Raw genomic sequence first — 13,716 nt, forward strand, 5'->3', positions numbered from 1 at the left:
TTGTGTGTGTGTGTGTGTGTGTGTGTGTTTGTGTGTGTGTGTGTGTGTGTGTGTGTGTGTGTGTGTGTGTGTGTGTGTGTGTGCGGGTTTGGGTGGTTTATGAGGACATTTTTTTAGGTTACAAACTGGTAATTACAAGGGTATTATGCTATAAATGTGGTTTATGAGGACATTTATAGTGTCCCCATAATTTAAATTGCTTAAAAAAACATACTAAACTATGTTTTTGTTTTTGTTTTGTTTTTAATGCAGAAAGTTTTTTTGTGAGGGTTAGGTTTAGGGGTAGGGTTAGGGAATAGAATCTATAGTTCGTACAGTATAAAAATCATTATGTCTATGGAGAGTCCTCATAAGGATAGCCACACCAACATGTTTGTGTGTGTGTGTGTGTGTGTGTGCAGGTGAAAATATCAGGGTACATAATGGTCAAAGACAACAGCTTCTGAGAAGTGAAAATTAATGCTAAAGGGTTAATTCACCCCAAAATGAAAATATTTTCATCATTTATTTACTCTCATTTGGTTTTAAAACCACATTACTTTCTTTCTTAAATAGAACAATAAAAGAAGATGTTAAGTTGAACCAGCTTCAGTCACCATTCACTTCATTTGAATTTTCATTGTATGGAGAAAAAAAGGAAAGTGAATGGTGACTAAGATCCCCTACTGTGTTCCACAGAATAAAGTCATTCAGGTTTAGAAAAACATGAGGGTGAGTAAAGAATGGCAGAATTTTCATTTTTGGGTGATATATCTCTTTAAAAAATGCATACTAATGCCAGATAGACCGTGTCTTTAAATGTGCGTAAAAACTAGAGAATTGGTATTGAATGTGTTGCACTAAACTATCTGACACTAGTATGTACAAGCTCTAGTTACTGTAACTGTATCTGTAACTTGGAACAAAAAATCTTTTGTAAAGAACTTTCTAAAAAAACAATGAACTGGTTTAATACCTGGCTTCCTGGGCTGGCTTGGTTTTGGTATTGGAAGAATTTGGACTTGGCTGGGTCCTCTGATGTTGGGCTGAGAGGTTTGGGATCTGACATGGAACGCTGAACACTCTTTATGGGCCTTGGAATAGTCTGATGTCTCTGCGGTGACTCTACAGTGAAGGCTTTTTGTTGGGGAGTTACATGAGCCTTGTTAAGTTTCTCACTGGAGGCAAAGGTAGTCTCCAACATACGATGGGGGGACAATGGAGACACTGGAGAGTACAGCACTTGTGGAGATTTGGGTGGCTGACGGGATAGAGATTCATTCTGTTGCTGAGCTTGCTGCTGGTTTGCAATATCTAGTGGGTCCGGCTTTCTTCTTTCAAACTTGGCTGAAGTGACACCAACTAATTGCAAGCTAGTGGAATAGGGGCTAACAGTAGTGGGAACACTCAACTGTGGAGCAACCACTCCTTGGGATTGGGCCTCTGGATCAGTTTGACAGGCCAAACTCTCTCCCTTATGGGTTCTTTCTGGAGCAGATATGTAGTGAAGTAGTTCTACCTTTGATGTTTCAGCCATGGTAATGTGTATGGCTGGAGATATTCTGCCTAACTGGTCTGACTCAGTCTGACATGAGGAGTCATTGGTGGTCTGAATGGCAATGCTAGATACTTTTGATGTTTCACTCTTGGTCTCTGCACTAGATTCAGAGTGTTTGGAGTATCTTGACCGCCTGCGGCGTATTGGTTGACTGTCCCATTCACCCTGGTCCTCTTCATCTGTCTGAACACTGCAGTCAGCTATACGTCTGGTTCTACGGCGACGAGATATGAGTTTGTCCTCTGTGTCTTCATCATCAGTTTGGACACTGCAATCTGCAATTCTCTTGACCGACTCATCCTCTGACACATTTCTCAAACGGGGCATAGAGTTTTGTTTCTTCATAATCCGGCCATCTCCATGATCTTTGCTATTATTGAGGGACATCTCTGAGGAAGAGCTGGGCAAAGGCCTACTAGACACCACCGCCTGGACCACCTGCCCATCGGCACAAGGCAAGATCTGCACACTCTGGCCCTCTCGTGAAATAATTCTACCACTTTGATCATAGATAAATGAGATAGTTTGAGGTGTAGCTCCACCAACCATAACACCTTGAATGGCACCTTGAACTGTCGTAGCTGCTGCTGCAGCAGCTGCTGAAGCAGCCGCCGCCTCTGCTGCTGCGGCTACCGCAGCTGCCTCAATGGCTGCTGTTTTCTGCCTTTTCTGTTCTTCAAGCTGCTGCTGGAGCTGTTGTTGAAGGGACTGAATGTGGTCTAGCTGCATCCTCTGCTGTGCAAGCTGCTCCCTTTGCATAACCAACTGGGTTTCTCTTTCAGCCTGTTGCTGCTGAAGAACCTGCTGTTTGATGTTCTGTAATTCTTGAATCTCCCGCTGCATGAGCAGATGTTCTTTCTCTCTGTGCCTCTGCAGCTCTAAGCGGTCCCTTTCCAACTCCTCCTGAAGACGCAACTGACGCAGTTTCTCCAACTCAACACGTTCTCGATCTAGCTGCAAGAGTTGCTCCTGTTGTAAGTGCAGTCGTTCCTCCTCTTTTTCCTTCTCAATATTAGCAGAAGTGGTAATAGTTGTACTGGCAGCCGTATCTGGAAAGACTCTGGTAAATGTCTGGGCCTGTTTTTGTGGCACTGTTAATTTTTTAGGCTGTGTCTGAGGCTGGCATTGAGCTTGAGATTGTTCCTGACTTTTGACCAATGACTGTGGTTGAGTTTGGGACTGTGTTTGCATTTGGAATTGTGCTGTAGTACCCTCTACTGAAATATGAGTGAAGGTAGCCTGTTCATTTACACCTGACTGGACTGGCACTGCACTTGTCTGAGCTGGTTGTACACTTTGCATACCTAATTTGGAAAAAGGTTGACCAGTTTTTGTTGATGCAGTTGTTGACACACTGGTAGCTGTTGTAGGCTTCCCCAGATAAACTGGAACATCCTGGGTGGTACTAGTTGGTGTCACACTTCCCAAGGAAGTATCTTGAGCTGTTGCTGAAAAACGATTTGGAGGAGGATATCTGTAAGGTCCTTGGGCAGTAAGAGGCATTCTTGGGGTGACTTGAGGCAACCTGGTGAGACTAGCCAGAGGTACAGCAGTTACATTGCTTGAAGGGTAAGGTCCATATACACCTCTTAACATAGGATTGAGGACAGGGGCAGGCTGGGTGGTGATTGGTAGGGTAGAGGCTATTGGGGTATTAATAGTAGAGTATATCATGCCATCAGCTGTCCTTACAGCAGGGGGATATAAAGACCTTAGGTTAGCTTGTCTAGCATTAATCAGATTTGTTAGTGTTTGACTGTGTACTGTGGGTCTGCCATCGGGACCATACAATAGGTTGGCTCTAATAGATGCTAGGCCTTGTTGAAAGTTCAGTCTAGCTGCAGGGCCTCCTCTCCCAGCGCTGTACTGCAGAAGATCTGGATTACTGGTGTAACGACTACCAAACTGCTCCAAGGAGTTAAGAGCAGCACACATTCTGCTAATCTCTCTGGCTGTAGTGGCACTGTACTGTGCAAGGTTGGATTCTTGAAAACCACCAAGGTCACGAGAAGGATAGCCATACTCTGCATTGATATTGGACATGGAACCATATCTTCGTAAAGGTAATGGCTGAGCTGAATCACCTCCTTGATGCCGTAGATCTGTGTAAGATCCATACTGGGTGCTCATTCCCAGATATCCTGCTTCATAGGCCTGATTTACGGTGCTTAAATCCACTGCTAGGTCCCCAGCATCAGTCCTTTGATAATATTGTAGACCTGAACTTGCTAGATTGTTGTCTGACATTGATGGTGGAAGTCGTCCTGAAGGAGGCAAGGTAAAAGCTTTGTGTTCTTCTGCTGCCCCTTGTATATTTGCTGTTTGAAAGCCATCTTTTCCAGGTTGGCTTTGCTGCCCAGGAGCTTGAGATGGCTCTACAGATAAATTAGCCTCTGAGGGTGTTGTCTTACTTCTCTGAGCAAAAGGACCTGAACAACTACCAGCAAATGGCAACTTGTAGACAACATCACAACAAGCTAACTGATTATCTGGTTTAATCTGCCCTGTGAGATCTAGGACCTCTACTGGTGGGGGAGGATCCTCTCCTTTAACAAGCTGAGTCACTGTTCCTCCCTGAGCATTATTCTCATCCAACTGCACCATCATTACTTGGGGCTTCCCTGTGGAAAGATTCATTACAGCAGGTTTGTTCTTTAGCTCCAAAGCCACCCCGCCATATATGTCATGACCAAGTGTAGGGGTGGAAGATGCAGAGCATGATGATGGTGGTGGAGGTAGTGGAGAAATCTTAGGAATGGAACTGACCACTGTTTGTGTAACTCCACCTGTGATCTGGCTTACCACCATGTCCTTTTTCAGCAATATTGGTTGGACTTGATTAGCCAAGTTGAACCTAGCGAAAGAAGCATTTTGCTGGTGCTGCTGGAGCTGTTGCTCAAGGAGCTCTTGTTGTTGCTGAAGCTTCTGTTGCTGCTTCTGAAGTTGCTGCTGCTGGATGCCTAGATTTTCCAGACATGCATCTATTTTTGGAATAGATGGATCTGTGATCAGTGCCCTGGTCTGGGTAAGACAAATTGCAGATCCAACTCCTTGACCAAAGTCAACTCTATTTTGCAATGGATCTCCATACACAACTGGATGCTTTGGCTGTGATATGAACATTGATGCTGCTACAGTCACACTGACTGTTGTAGGTGTAGTTGTTGTCACCTGAGGTTGTGCCTGTGCATTTAGGTTCATGATAAGAGGTTGTACAGCAGTATGGCGATTTGGGGGTATTTCTCCATCAAATGAGTACCTTCGTGTGTCAGAAGCCAGAGATGTTAGGTCCATACCCTGGTCTGTCATGATGATTGGGGCAGGCTTCATTGGTGCTCTAAGATCCACTATATTACTACCAGGGGCAATTGTGCCCTGCTCCACAATGCTTGAGGTACCAGGGACTGTGGAGATTCGACACAAAGATATGTTTCCCACAGGAAGAGATCCACTGCATGTGGAACCAGAAGAGATGGCAGTGCTTACAGCTACATTAACTCGCTCTGATATCTGTGCCCTATGTTGAGGTGCTGGGTGGGCTGGATATTTCTGTGGAGATGTGGGCGACTTTGTTGTAGTATGATAAATTTTCTGTTGGCTGTCTTTTGTTGGTGAGGATAAAGGTGAGGTGGAGGAATTCACAGTCACTGGTTTGGTGGGTTGACTGCTGGTTGCTGATCCCAATGTAATCACCATGACTGGGGAATCTTGGGAGGACTGCTGTCTTGCAAGGCGTGGAGCTCCAGCTCTATGAGGGATATGAGTGGTTGGAACGGTTGCCACTGTGGAGGAAGGTGCAGGGGTACGAGTGGGACTTTGTGTGGGTGAAGTAGAAGGGGATGTGGAAGGACTTGAGCCTTTAAAATATGAGAACATTTTTGATGTTAAGGAGGATCCCCCAGGATCAAGCACTTGACCCTGTGCTGTACCCTGAACACCAGGTCTTCCTTGAGATTGTGTAGGAGAAGGCTGCCTAACCTGAGACTGTGGGGTACCAGTAGGATGGCCTACCTTAGAGGTTTGGGCGCTAATTCTAACTTGACTTTGTTGTGAATGACTCTGTGTAACATGCAGCCTTTGTGCCTCTCTTCCTGCAGGATCATTTCCAGAGAATGTGACTGGAGCTGAGATCTGGGTAGGACTTGTACCTGGACTCAAAGACGCTGTTCCAGAATCTAAATGATGTTTACTGTCTGGCTGAAGGACTCTTTCCTGTTGTCCTTGTCTTCCTTGTGTCCATTGCTGCTGCTTTTGCATCAACTCCGCCTTCCGCATCATTTCTTCATAAACCTCTTCAGCACTTTTTAATGATTTATCTGCTGCTGAGTGTGAGACAACAGATGTTTTCTCTGTTGGTGAGTACAAAGACATAAATGTAGGAAGATTGTATTCACTGCCTGACTTGTAAAGCTTTGAACCCATTTCAAAACCTTCTGCCTCTGAATCCATGGAGGGAGAGTATTCTGAGCAGGATGATCTGTGGAGCTCTTCCATTTCAGCTGCTTGTCTGAGCTCTTCTGTTGGGGATGCATCTTCAATAGGTGAGAGGTTACTAGGTGGTGTCTTTGACCTCTCTCTGCGTCTCTGAGCCCTCAGTTCCTCTTTGTCCCGTTTAGTTTTTCTGGCTGTGCTGCGAATCCTTTGCTGCTCCAGGTCTCTCATCTTCTCTTGCTCTCGCAGGAGTTCTTCCTCTTCTCGTAATTCATCTTCCTCTGAGGAGTCCTCAATTGTGGGCAATAGTGGGCCATGGGATCTATGCCTTGCTTTCCTTTGCTGCTTAGCCTCCTCAAGCCTTTGTCTTCTGCTGGGACTGCTATCACTGTCATCTTCCATTGATGACACAGAGGTGGGAGAAGTACCAGAAGTATAACTCGGTGTGGTTGCTGGGAGGGTTGAAGAGTATTCCCCCCTCGACCTTTCTTCTGGTGACCCAGTGAGGCTTTCCATCTCAAGCTCAGGCTCCCTGAGGTCATGATCTGTGCTGAGTTCCATATCACGATTGTAGCTATTTGTATTATTTAGCTCAATAGTTTTAAATCGTCTCAGACCACCTTGGGAGGCCATCATGTCATCTGCTTCACCTGACTTGTATGAGCTATCAGTGCTTTTAGTGTCTTCCTCAAAACTGCTAGATTGCTGTGTGAGGCGACGTCTCTCTTTTCCAAGATCTCCACTGTGTTTATGGCTCCTTTTTGTCTTTATGTGGCCCTCAACCTCTGCCATATCTTCCTCATCTGCACTCATCTCCAGAATCTGTCTCCTCATGAACTCCTCATCTGTTATGTCTTTCTGTGACTTCTGTCTGGTTGGTAATGGAGAAAGGCCACTTTCACTGCTGTCTTCCACATAGTCATGTCTTAATTTACAGCTGAGATCATCTGATGCTTCCTCATCTGATTCAAATTCCTGATCATTTAATATAGTGAGAGATTGAGGTCTCTGCTGTTCTGCGGTGTCCTTTCCATCACGATGCTGGCCTTGGTCAGTGCCTGTATGTGACTCCAGCAAAGGACGCATTGAACTTTCCAATTTTGTGAGCTCAGATGGACTTGGAGGGCTGCGTTGGTCTGAGATTCCCCTCTCATTTAGCTTCATAGAGTCCTCTTGGATCAATCCAGTAATCTCACTCTGGGAGCTGGATATCCCATCTGAGGAGTAGCCTGTATCACTCAGGCTCTGCGTGCTAGACTTGTTGGAATCCTGTAAAAAGAGAGAGCATATTGCATTAGGTCATTTCTCATTTGATCAACAAACATTTTAATTACAATGACAGATGTCCAAAATAAAAAACATAAATAATTGAAAAATTATAAAGCACCATAATCAAAATGTGTAAATGGCATAGTACATTAGCCAAGCATGCAAAACCTGGAGAGGATGAGGCCAAAAGTGAAAATAAATCCTGATGAAAATTTTATAAACATAAATGTTGTTATTATTAATATGGTTATATGCATTAAATAAAAAGGCATGCATCTATTAACAATGGTGATGTTGGAAAAGCTTATTTTTACAGTGTATGGTACATTAAATGGTTACATGGGGCTGTCTGGTATCATCAGTCCTTTGTAATGGGTAATGTGTTTTATAAATAAAATTGATTCATCACTGTGCACTTGTAAACATAACTAGAAATAGTGATTATCTTAGCAACTGAGATTGTTAACTTTAAACTTGCTGTGAGTACAGATAACATTAACTAAATGATTTGGAATATAATATTCCCATCATAGCATGTTAACATGATTTGTTATGAAAGACAAAGACAATGGTGATGAGGACACGGAGGGTCACTCACATCATCTTGTTTAGATTTCTGCATGCCACTACTTTTCTTCTCATCTTTTTTATCCGGTGTTCCCTTTTTAGACGATGCTTTGACGTCCCCATCTTTTTCTGTTTTGGACATAGCTTTTTTCTTGTTAATGCCTTGATTTTGATTTTGTGGCTCAGCTTTAGTTCCAGGAATCTGTTGCGAGGGGCCCTTGGACTGTGGTGCCCCCTGTTTTACCGGAGAGAAAGGACCACTTACTTGAGCACCAGGTTGCTTTTGCTGCTGAGGGCCGGTAGGTCTCAGCGCAGCTTGCTGACAGGGTCCTCTCTGCTGCTGTTGATTGGCTGGGCCTGGTAGTCTGGGAGATCCAAGGGATGGTGGCACAGGAGGAGGAATATCCCCTAAGCTCCCTGACATCGCTCTCTGAGTCTGGCATGTCAAACACAGCCATTCTTTCTTCTGAAAATGAAAAGCAAACATGAAATATGTATCATGAAATGATGAATTGTGATTTGTCATATTAACACCTGCATGCTCCAGTACACAGTAATAGGATAGAGAAGAGCGCATCACTTGCGCGAGAGATTCTCGGCGGATCACGCAACATGCAAGTGATACCAGTCTTCAATTACCCCGCTTATTCATCTTGCTTTCTGTGCTTTATATCATAAAATTTGCTTTCGGTGGCCCGAAATTTCGCTTCGGCGGCTGCTGAAAATGTTTAAATGAGAGAAAAACCATGTAAATTCACATGGGATAGTGCACATTAAGAATAACATGTATAGTACAGGAAAATATGATGTAATGCATTATATAAAAAATAATATACAAGAAAGCACTGGCCCACGGTCTTTATTGAAATGACTGCAATACTGTTATATTATCCTAAAGAACAATAACAATAATAATGCTACTAGGTGTAATAATTGAATCTATAATTAGGGAAAATGCAGGGAGAATATCCCATTTGGAGTTGAGCAGGAACAGCTGACTCGCATGGAGATCCAGATTGTTCATTAAAGTTTTTTTTTGTTTTTTTACAGGCAAAGTTGTGCAGTTTTGTGTATCTGTATACAAACAAAATGTTCATAATAGTTTGAATAAATAAAACAGGCTACTAATACTGAGAAAAAGAACGTATATATAAAAAAATCAGAATACAATGTTGTGACTCTTTTAACAACAAAAACAATAATAGTAATAATAATAACAATAATAACACTACTAATAATAGCAGCAGCACAGACACTTTGTCATAATATCGAGGGCAGTGGCCCTTGGCTTTGTATTGTTGACAGAATTTGGCATTTAGTGAAAACTAATTGGGGAACCCTGACTTAGCGTTTTGTGAACACTGACTGTGAAGTACACAACATAACCTAAAATAATTTTCCATATAGACTCCAAAATTCTTATACAAAGGTAAGACAGACACTAGGAATATATAAATTAAGGATATCTAACTTCATAAACTCAGAAACAATGAGCAAAATTCAGGAGATAATTATAGGCAGAGATAATAAGATGTCATTAAACAGTTATAGTAACTACGTTATAGTGACAGTGAAGGAAAAACATTTACTTTTTACAGTAAAACTACGAATAATTAAAAAATGCTTCTTTATGTCTACAATCTTAACAAATGCCAAAAACACGCAAAAGACAGAAGATTAAAAAGGTCTGCTTGTAATTTAGTTAATGAGTCCCATGAGTACAGTAAATAAACAACAATAGTTCTCATAGTTCTAAATATAAAACAGAGCACATTTCCAGTTTGTTGTGTCTCTTTGCCTCTTCACAGATTTCCTTGTCAGACTTTAAATGACAAAAATGTACATACTCTCACCTTACCTAAAAGAGGGTTTGCAGACATGGCAGTGTTGGTTTGTTTGCTTTAATAGGTTTTTTTCCTTTCTTTCTTTTCACTGGCTGAGGTTTGTTGACTCAGGCTGATAAAAAAGCATTACACCCCATGGAATTCTATTCTGATCTTTGCAACACTGAGAGACTAAAACACTGATGCAACGGTTTGTACATCTCTGGCAAGCAGAAGCATATACAAACAATGACAACCTGCTGGTCATCATCAGATATTCCTCACCAATGCAAATGTTATCAAAAAGAAACTTGGAAAAAACAGATGTACTAGATTTTTTAATTTTCTGAGGAAAATGTGAGTGGTGTTTTCAGGAGCTAAACTTGCCAACATGATACTAGGGTGTTGTGGGTGATTGCCGGGGCATTGCTTTACAGTTGCTAAAATGTACTAAGTCGTTGTTGGCACATTGTCATGCAGTTTCTAGGGTATTCTAGGTGGTTGCTAGGGAATTGCTAGGTGTGTTTTACAGTAGGTGATTACTTGGTGGTTCCTTACTGATCCAAGTCAAGCCCAACCATTGTTCTCTATGAGCTTCGGTCAGCCGCACTGTAAATATAAGCAATAATAATAGCGATGCTTGATTTTGCAAGTCCAACTAGTAATTTTTTCTTACATTTACCTTTATACATTTAGCAGAAGTTTTTATCCAAAACAATTCATTCAATGTATGCATTTTATCATTAGTTGTTTCTCTGGGGATTGAACTTATGACCTTTAGCATGCTCCACCAGTTAAACTAAAGGAATCAAATACAATTAAAAAAAATAATGCCATACAAAGTATCACAAAATTATCCAAAACTAAACTGATGAATAGAGAAAGAAGCTTTTTGTGTTGAATAACCAAGAGCTCTATTTTTAACAAAATTCTGGCGAAATGTGCATGCACAGTTTTGCTTGGCTGCCGGAGTGGGTCAGGATGGAGTCTTTGGAGAGGCTGAGGAAGGAAAGGTTTTGCCATGCGAGACAGATGCCTTTTCTTTTTGATTTTAAGTCCCCCCCCCCCCCCCCATCTCCCAATGCTCCACACTGCAGCTAAATATAACAGGTGCAGCATTCACTCATTGCCTGTGCAAAGCTCACAAAATGGTCTGCCATCTGTGCCTTTCTGCTTTTTATATGCTGCGTTCAAGTGAGGTGGACTTTGTGTGAGATTGTGGTCTTGTGAGAGTGTGTCTGCTTGTAAAGAAAGTAAAAAATGGCTGTTGGTGTAAGCAAATGTGGTCCTGGGATGTTGAGCTGTGGTGCTCATGTGGGTGATTACTTGTCTAATAAAGAGGAAAAAGCCTCTTGAAAATAGAACAACTGCAAAAAAAAAAAAAAAAAACAAACAAACAAAAAAAAAGAATGGCTGTAGTTGAAAGCAAATGTGGTCCTGGCAATAGCTCTGCTTCTCTTGTAGCTGACAATTCTGGCCTGTTTTTTGTAATAAGGCAAAAGCCTAAAAATCTCAAGCTTTAGACTACAAGTCAAGCCTCGAGTAAAGATGGAGAAGATCCAAAGTTACAGGGTAACTTTTCCAGTTACAGGAAATTTCTAGATCGGTGCATCCCCAGGCCAGAACAGAGTAATTAGTAAGGGATAATGTAGTCAGCTGGTTGTTATTGCAAAATAAACCCCAACAGGGTCATCAGCTGTTTTATTAGCTTACATGTAGAGATCGCATAGTGATCCGAGAAGCAGGAAACATGGCCCTCAATACCCAGATGAGCGGTCAAATATGTGGATGTGCTGTTGTTACTCAGAGATTTGAGACAGCTAGTTGGCACCATTGACAAATCAGAATTGAGTATTCCAGGATGCCGTGTAATAAAAATATACTGTAGCGCAGAGGAGGAGGTGAGAACCGGCTTGAAGGTGTAACTCATAATTTAATAGTGAATTTAAAGCAAAAGCCAAATAACAAACAAACATGCAGGACAGCTGCCTGTAGCTCTCTCTCTCTCTCGAACTGCCGTCTCCAGTCGCCTTTATCCCTCGCTCGCCTCAACAGGCTGACTGGGGTCCGTGCGTGCGTCATTCTGGCCTGGCCCGCCCTCCTCCGTGCTACATATACTGCTTAACATACCAGTATGCTATGCAAGTACAGTATCTATCATAGAAAATACTGGGATTTATGGGTCTGAGGCCATGACAGTTGATTAGTAAAATAATAAAATATTCAAGACAGCTAGCAAACTACACCACTGTGAGCAACAATAAATGTTTGCTCACATTATGTTGTTAATCCACAGGGCCTGGATTAGCAAATTGCATTCCTGTGTCGCTGTCTGTGCATCTGATTTTCGCACCACAGTCTTTTATTGGTATCAAACATGACTGACTCATGACTTGTTTGCTTGTTGGGACAAACACACACATTTTCCCACACACATTTGATGCTAATAAATCACTGCATGCATCAGAAAGTTGAGGCTTTGTCTGTACAAAGTGACTCATCTCAAGTCCACAGCAAAAGCTACTGCAATTAAGTCAAATTTGAGTCCCAAGTACTAAAATATTGAGCAATTCAAGTCATAAATCCATGAGTTCAAGTCAAGGCTCTTTTTTTATGTCACTTTTTTCAATATCATGGGGCAGTACTTTGTTACTCAACCAATGGTAGACAGGAAGAGTATTCGGGAAACATATTTGTTCTCTATGTGCAGTTAAAATCTTGCTGCCTTAAGGCCTGAGTATACTTCGGTTGTCCGCGTTGCTAATTGCTCCACGCACAGTATGCGTGACACAAATTTCGTCGCCAGCACAGTCTGCGCGACCTGACCGTGTATGGCCCAGGTTTTTTCGACACGCAGACCTTGTCTGTGTGCATCATCGGCGCATGCACCGCCCATTGACTGTACTTAAGATATCACAACAAAGCTGTAGTGGGCATGCTTTGAATATGTTCACGGTCAGAAGAGTATGCTCAGAAAGGCAATGCAGTCAGCAGGGTGCGATCCAAACTGGAACACACAAAAACGAAATACACCTAGGCCTTTATTCTGTAGACAATTCATACATTTTTTCCATTACTCTACAGAAATGGGTGCTTACACTTCTGTGGAATTAGATCTACTTTTTTATAATGTTATTATAACAAGATCTACCATGTAAAATATGTATGAAAGCTAAGCAGCCGCGGGCCGTGCATTTTAAGTCTAGGCCTTCAGTGTGATTCATGCCATTAAGAAAACACAGTTGCTCATACACTAAGACACTATGCTCATACATTACATGGCAGTCAACTAATAATACCAACTGACATTTTAAAAACATGTCCACGCACGTAAGCCAGAACTTGAAAGGACACTTAATGCTCAAGCAAGCCTAATTTTAACTGCCGCATGACTATTTTGTGAAATAAACATCAAAAATCATAATTTTTCATATGAATCTACCAAGGAAAAATCTATCTAATAATATCTGCGATTTAAATGTTGCTTGCAATAAATTTTTGTTTCATCAAGGTACATGGTTAAGCTGCGTTCCATTCAAGTTGGATGTGGGATATTCCTACTTGATATCTCAGATCATAAATGCATTCCATTCCCTGATATTTGGAAGATGACGTTTAAGGAAACAAAACTGCAACGCTCCCGTTAGCTTAGCAGGGGTGTGACTCTCATTAGAGATGTCTCCTTGCAACCCAACTGATAAACAATGCTGCAGCGCTAGCATTTGTGCTTCAGGTGTACGATTATCAAAAGAGATTATAATGTTTTATACACCTGTTTCTGCAGGCGTTTGTTAAACAAGCTTTAATATCATGTAATGTGGAAACAAACTAATTTATCGATATTACTTAATAAAGTGAATGTTTATCACTTACTTTGTATATCTCTCTGAGTGTCGACATGTTTGTGTGACATCATGCCCCTGCATCTTGGCGAAATCGGAGTTGAGAATTTCTGCACGAGCCTACAAGTTGTAATTCTGCCTTCAAGATGCATTTCATTGCACTTTTCCTAGTAGGAAGTTGTAAAATCCGACTTTCCGAGTTGAATGGAACACAGCACTACTTTTCAAAACTTGATCTGACACGGAA

At 41.9% G+C, this 13,716-nt stretch overlaps 1 protein-coding gene across 1 annotated transcript in view; it reads right to left on the reverse strand.

The window, feature by feature from the left end:
• Nucleotides 1-13,716, reverse strand: part of bsnb (bassoon (presynaptic cytomatrix protein) b) — a 129,290-nt gene that overhangs the window by 16,855 nt on the left and 98,719 nt on the right. Inside the window, exons 3-4 of the mRNA XM_051676054.1 lie at nt 7,836-8,270; nt 956-7,237 (exon numbers count right to left, since the gene is read on the reverse strand). Of these exons, the coding sequence (XP_051532014.1) occupies nt 956-7,237; nt 7,836-8,270 (6,717 nt within the window). The remainder of the gene's footprint in view (nt 1-955; nt 7,238-7,835; nt 8,271-13,716) is intronic.

Source organism: Myxocyprinus asiaticus, chromosome 37 (genome assembly GCF_019703515.2).
Source record: "Myxocyprinus asiaticus isolate MX2 ecotype Aquarium Trade chromosome 37, UBuf_Myxa_2, whole genome shotgun sequence".
NCBI lineage: Eukaryota > Metazoa > Chordata > Actinopteri > Cypriniformes > Catostomidae > Myxocyprinus > Myxocyprinus asiaticus.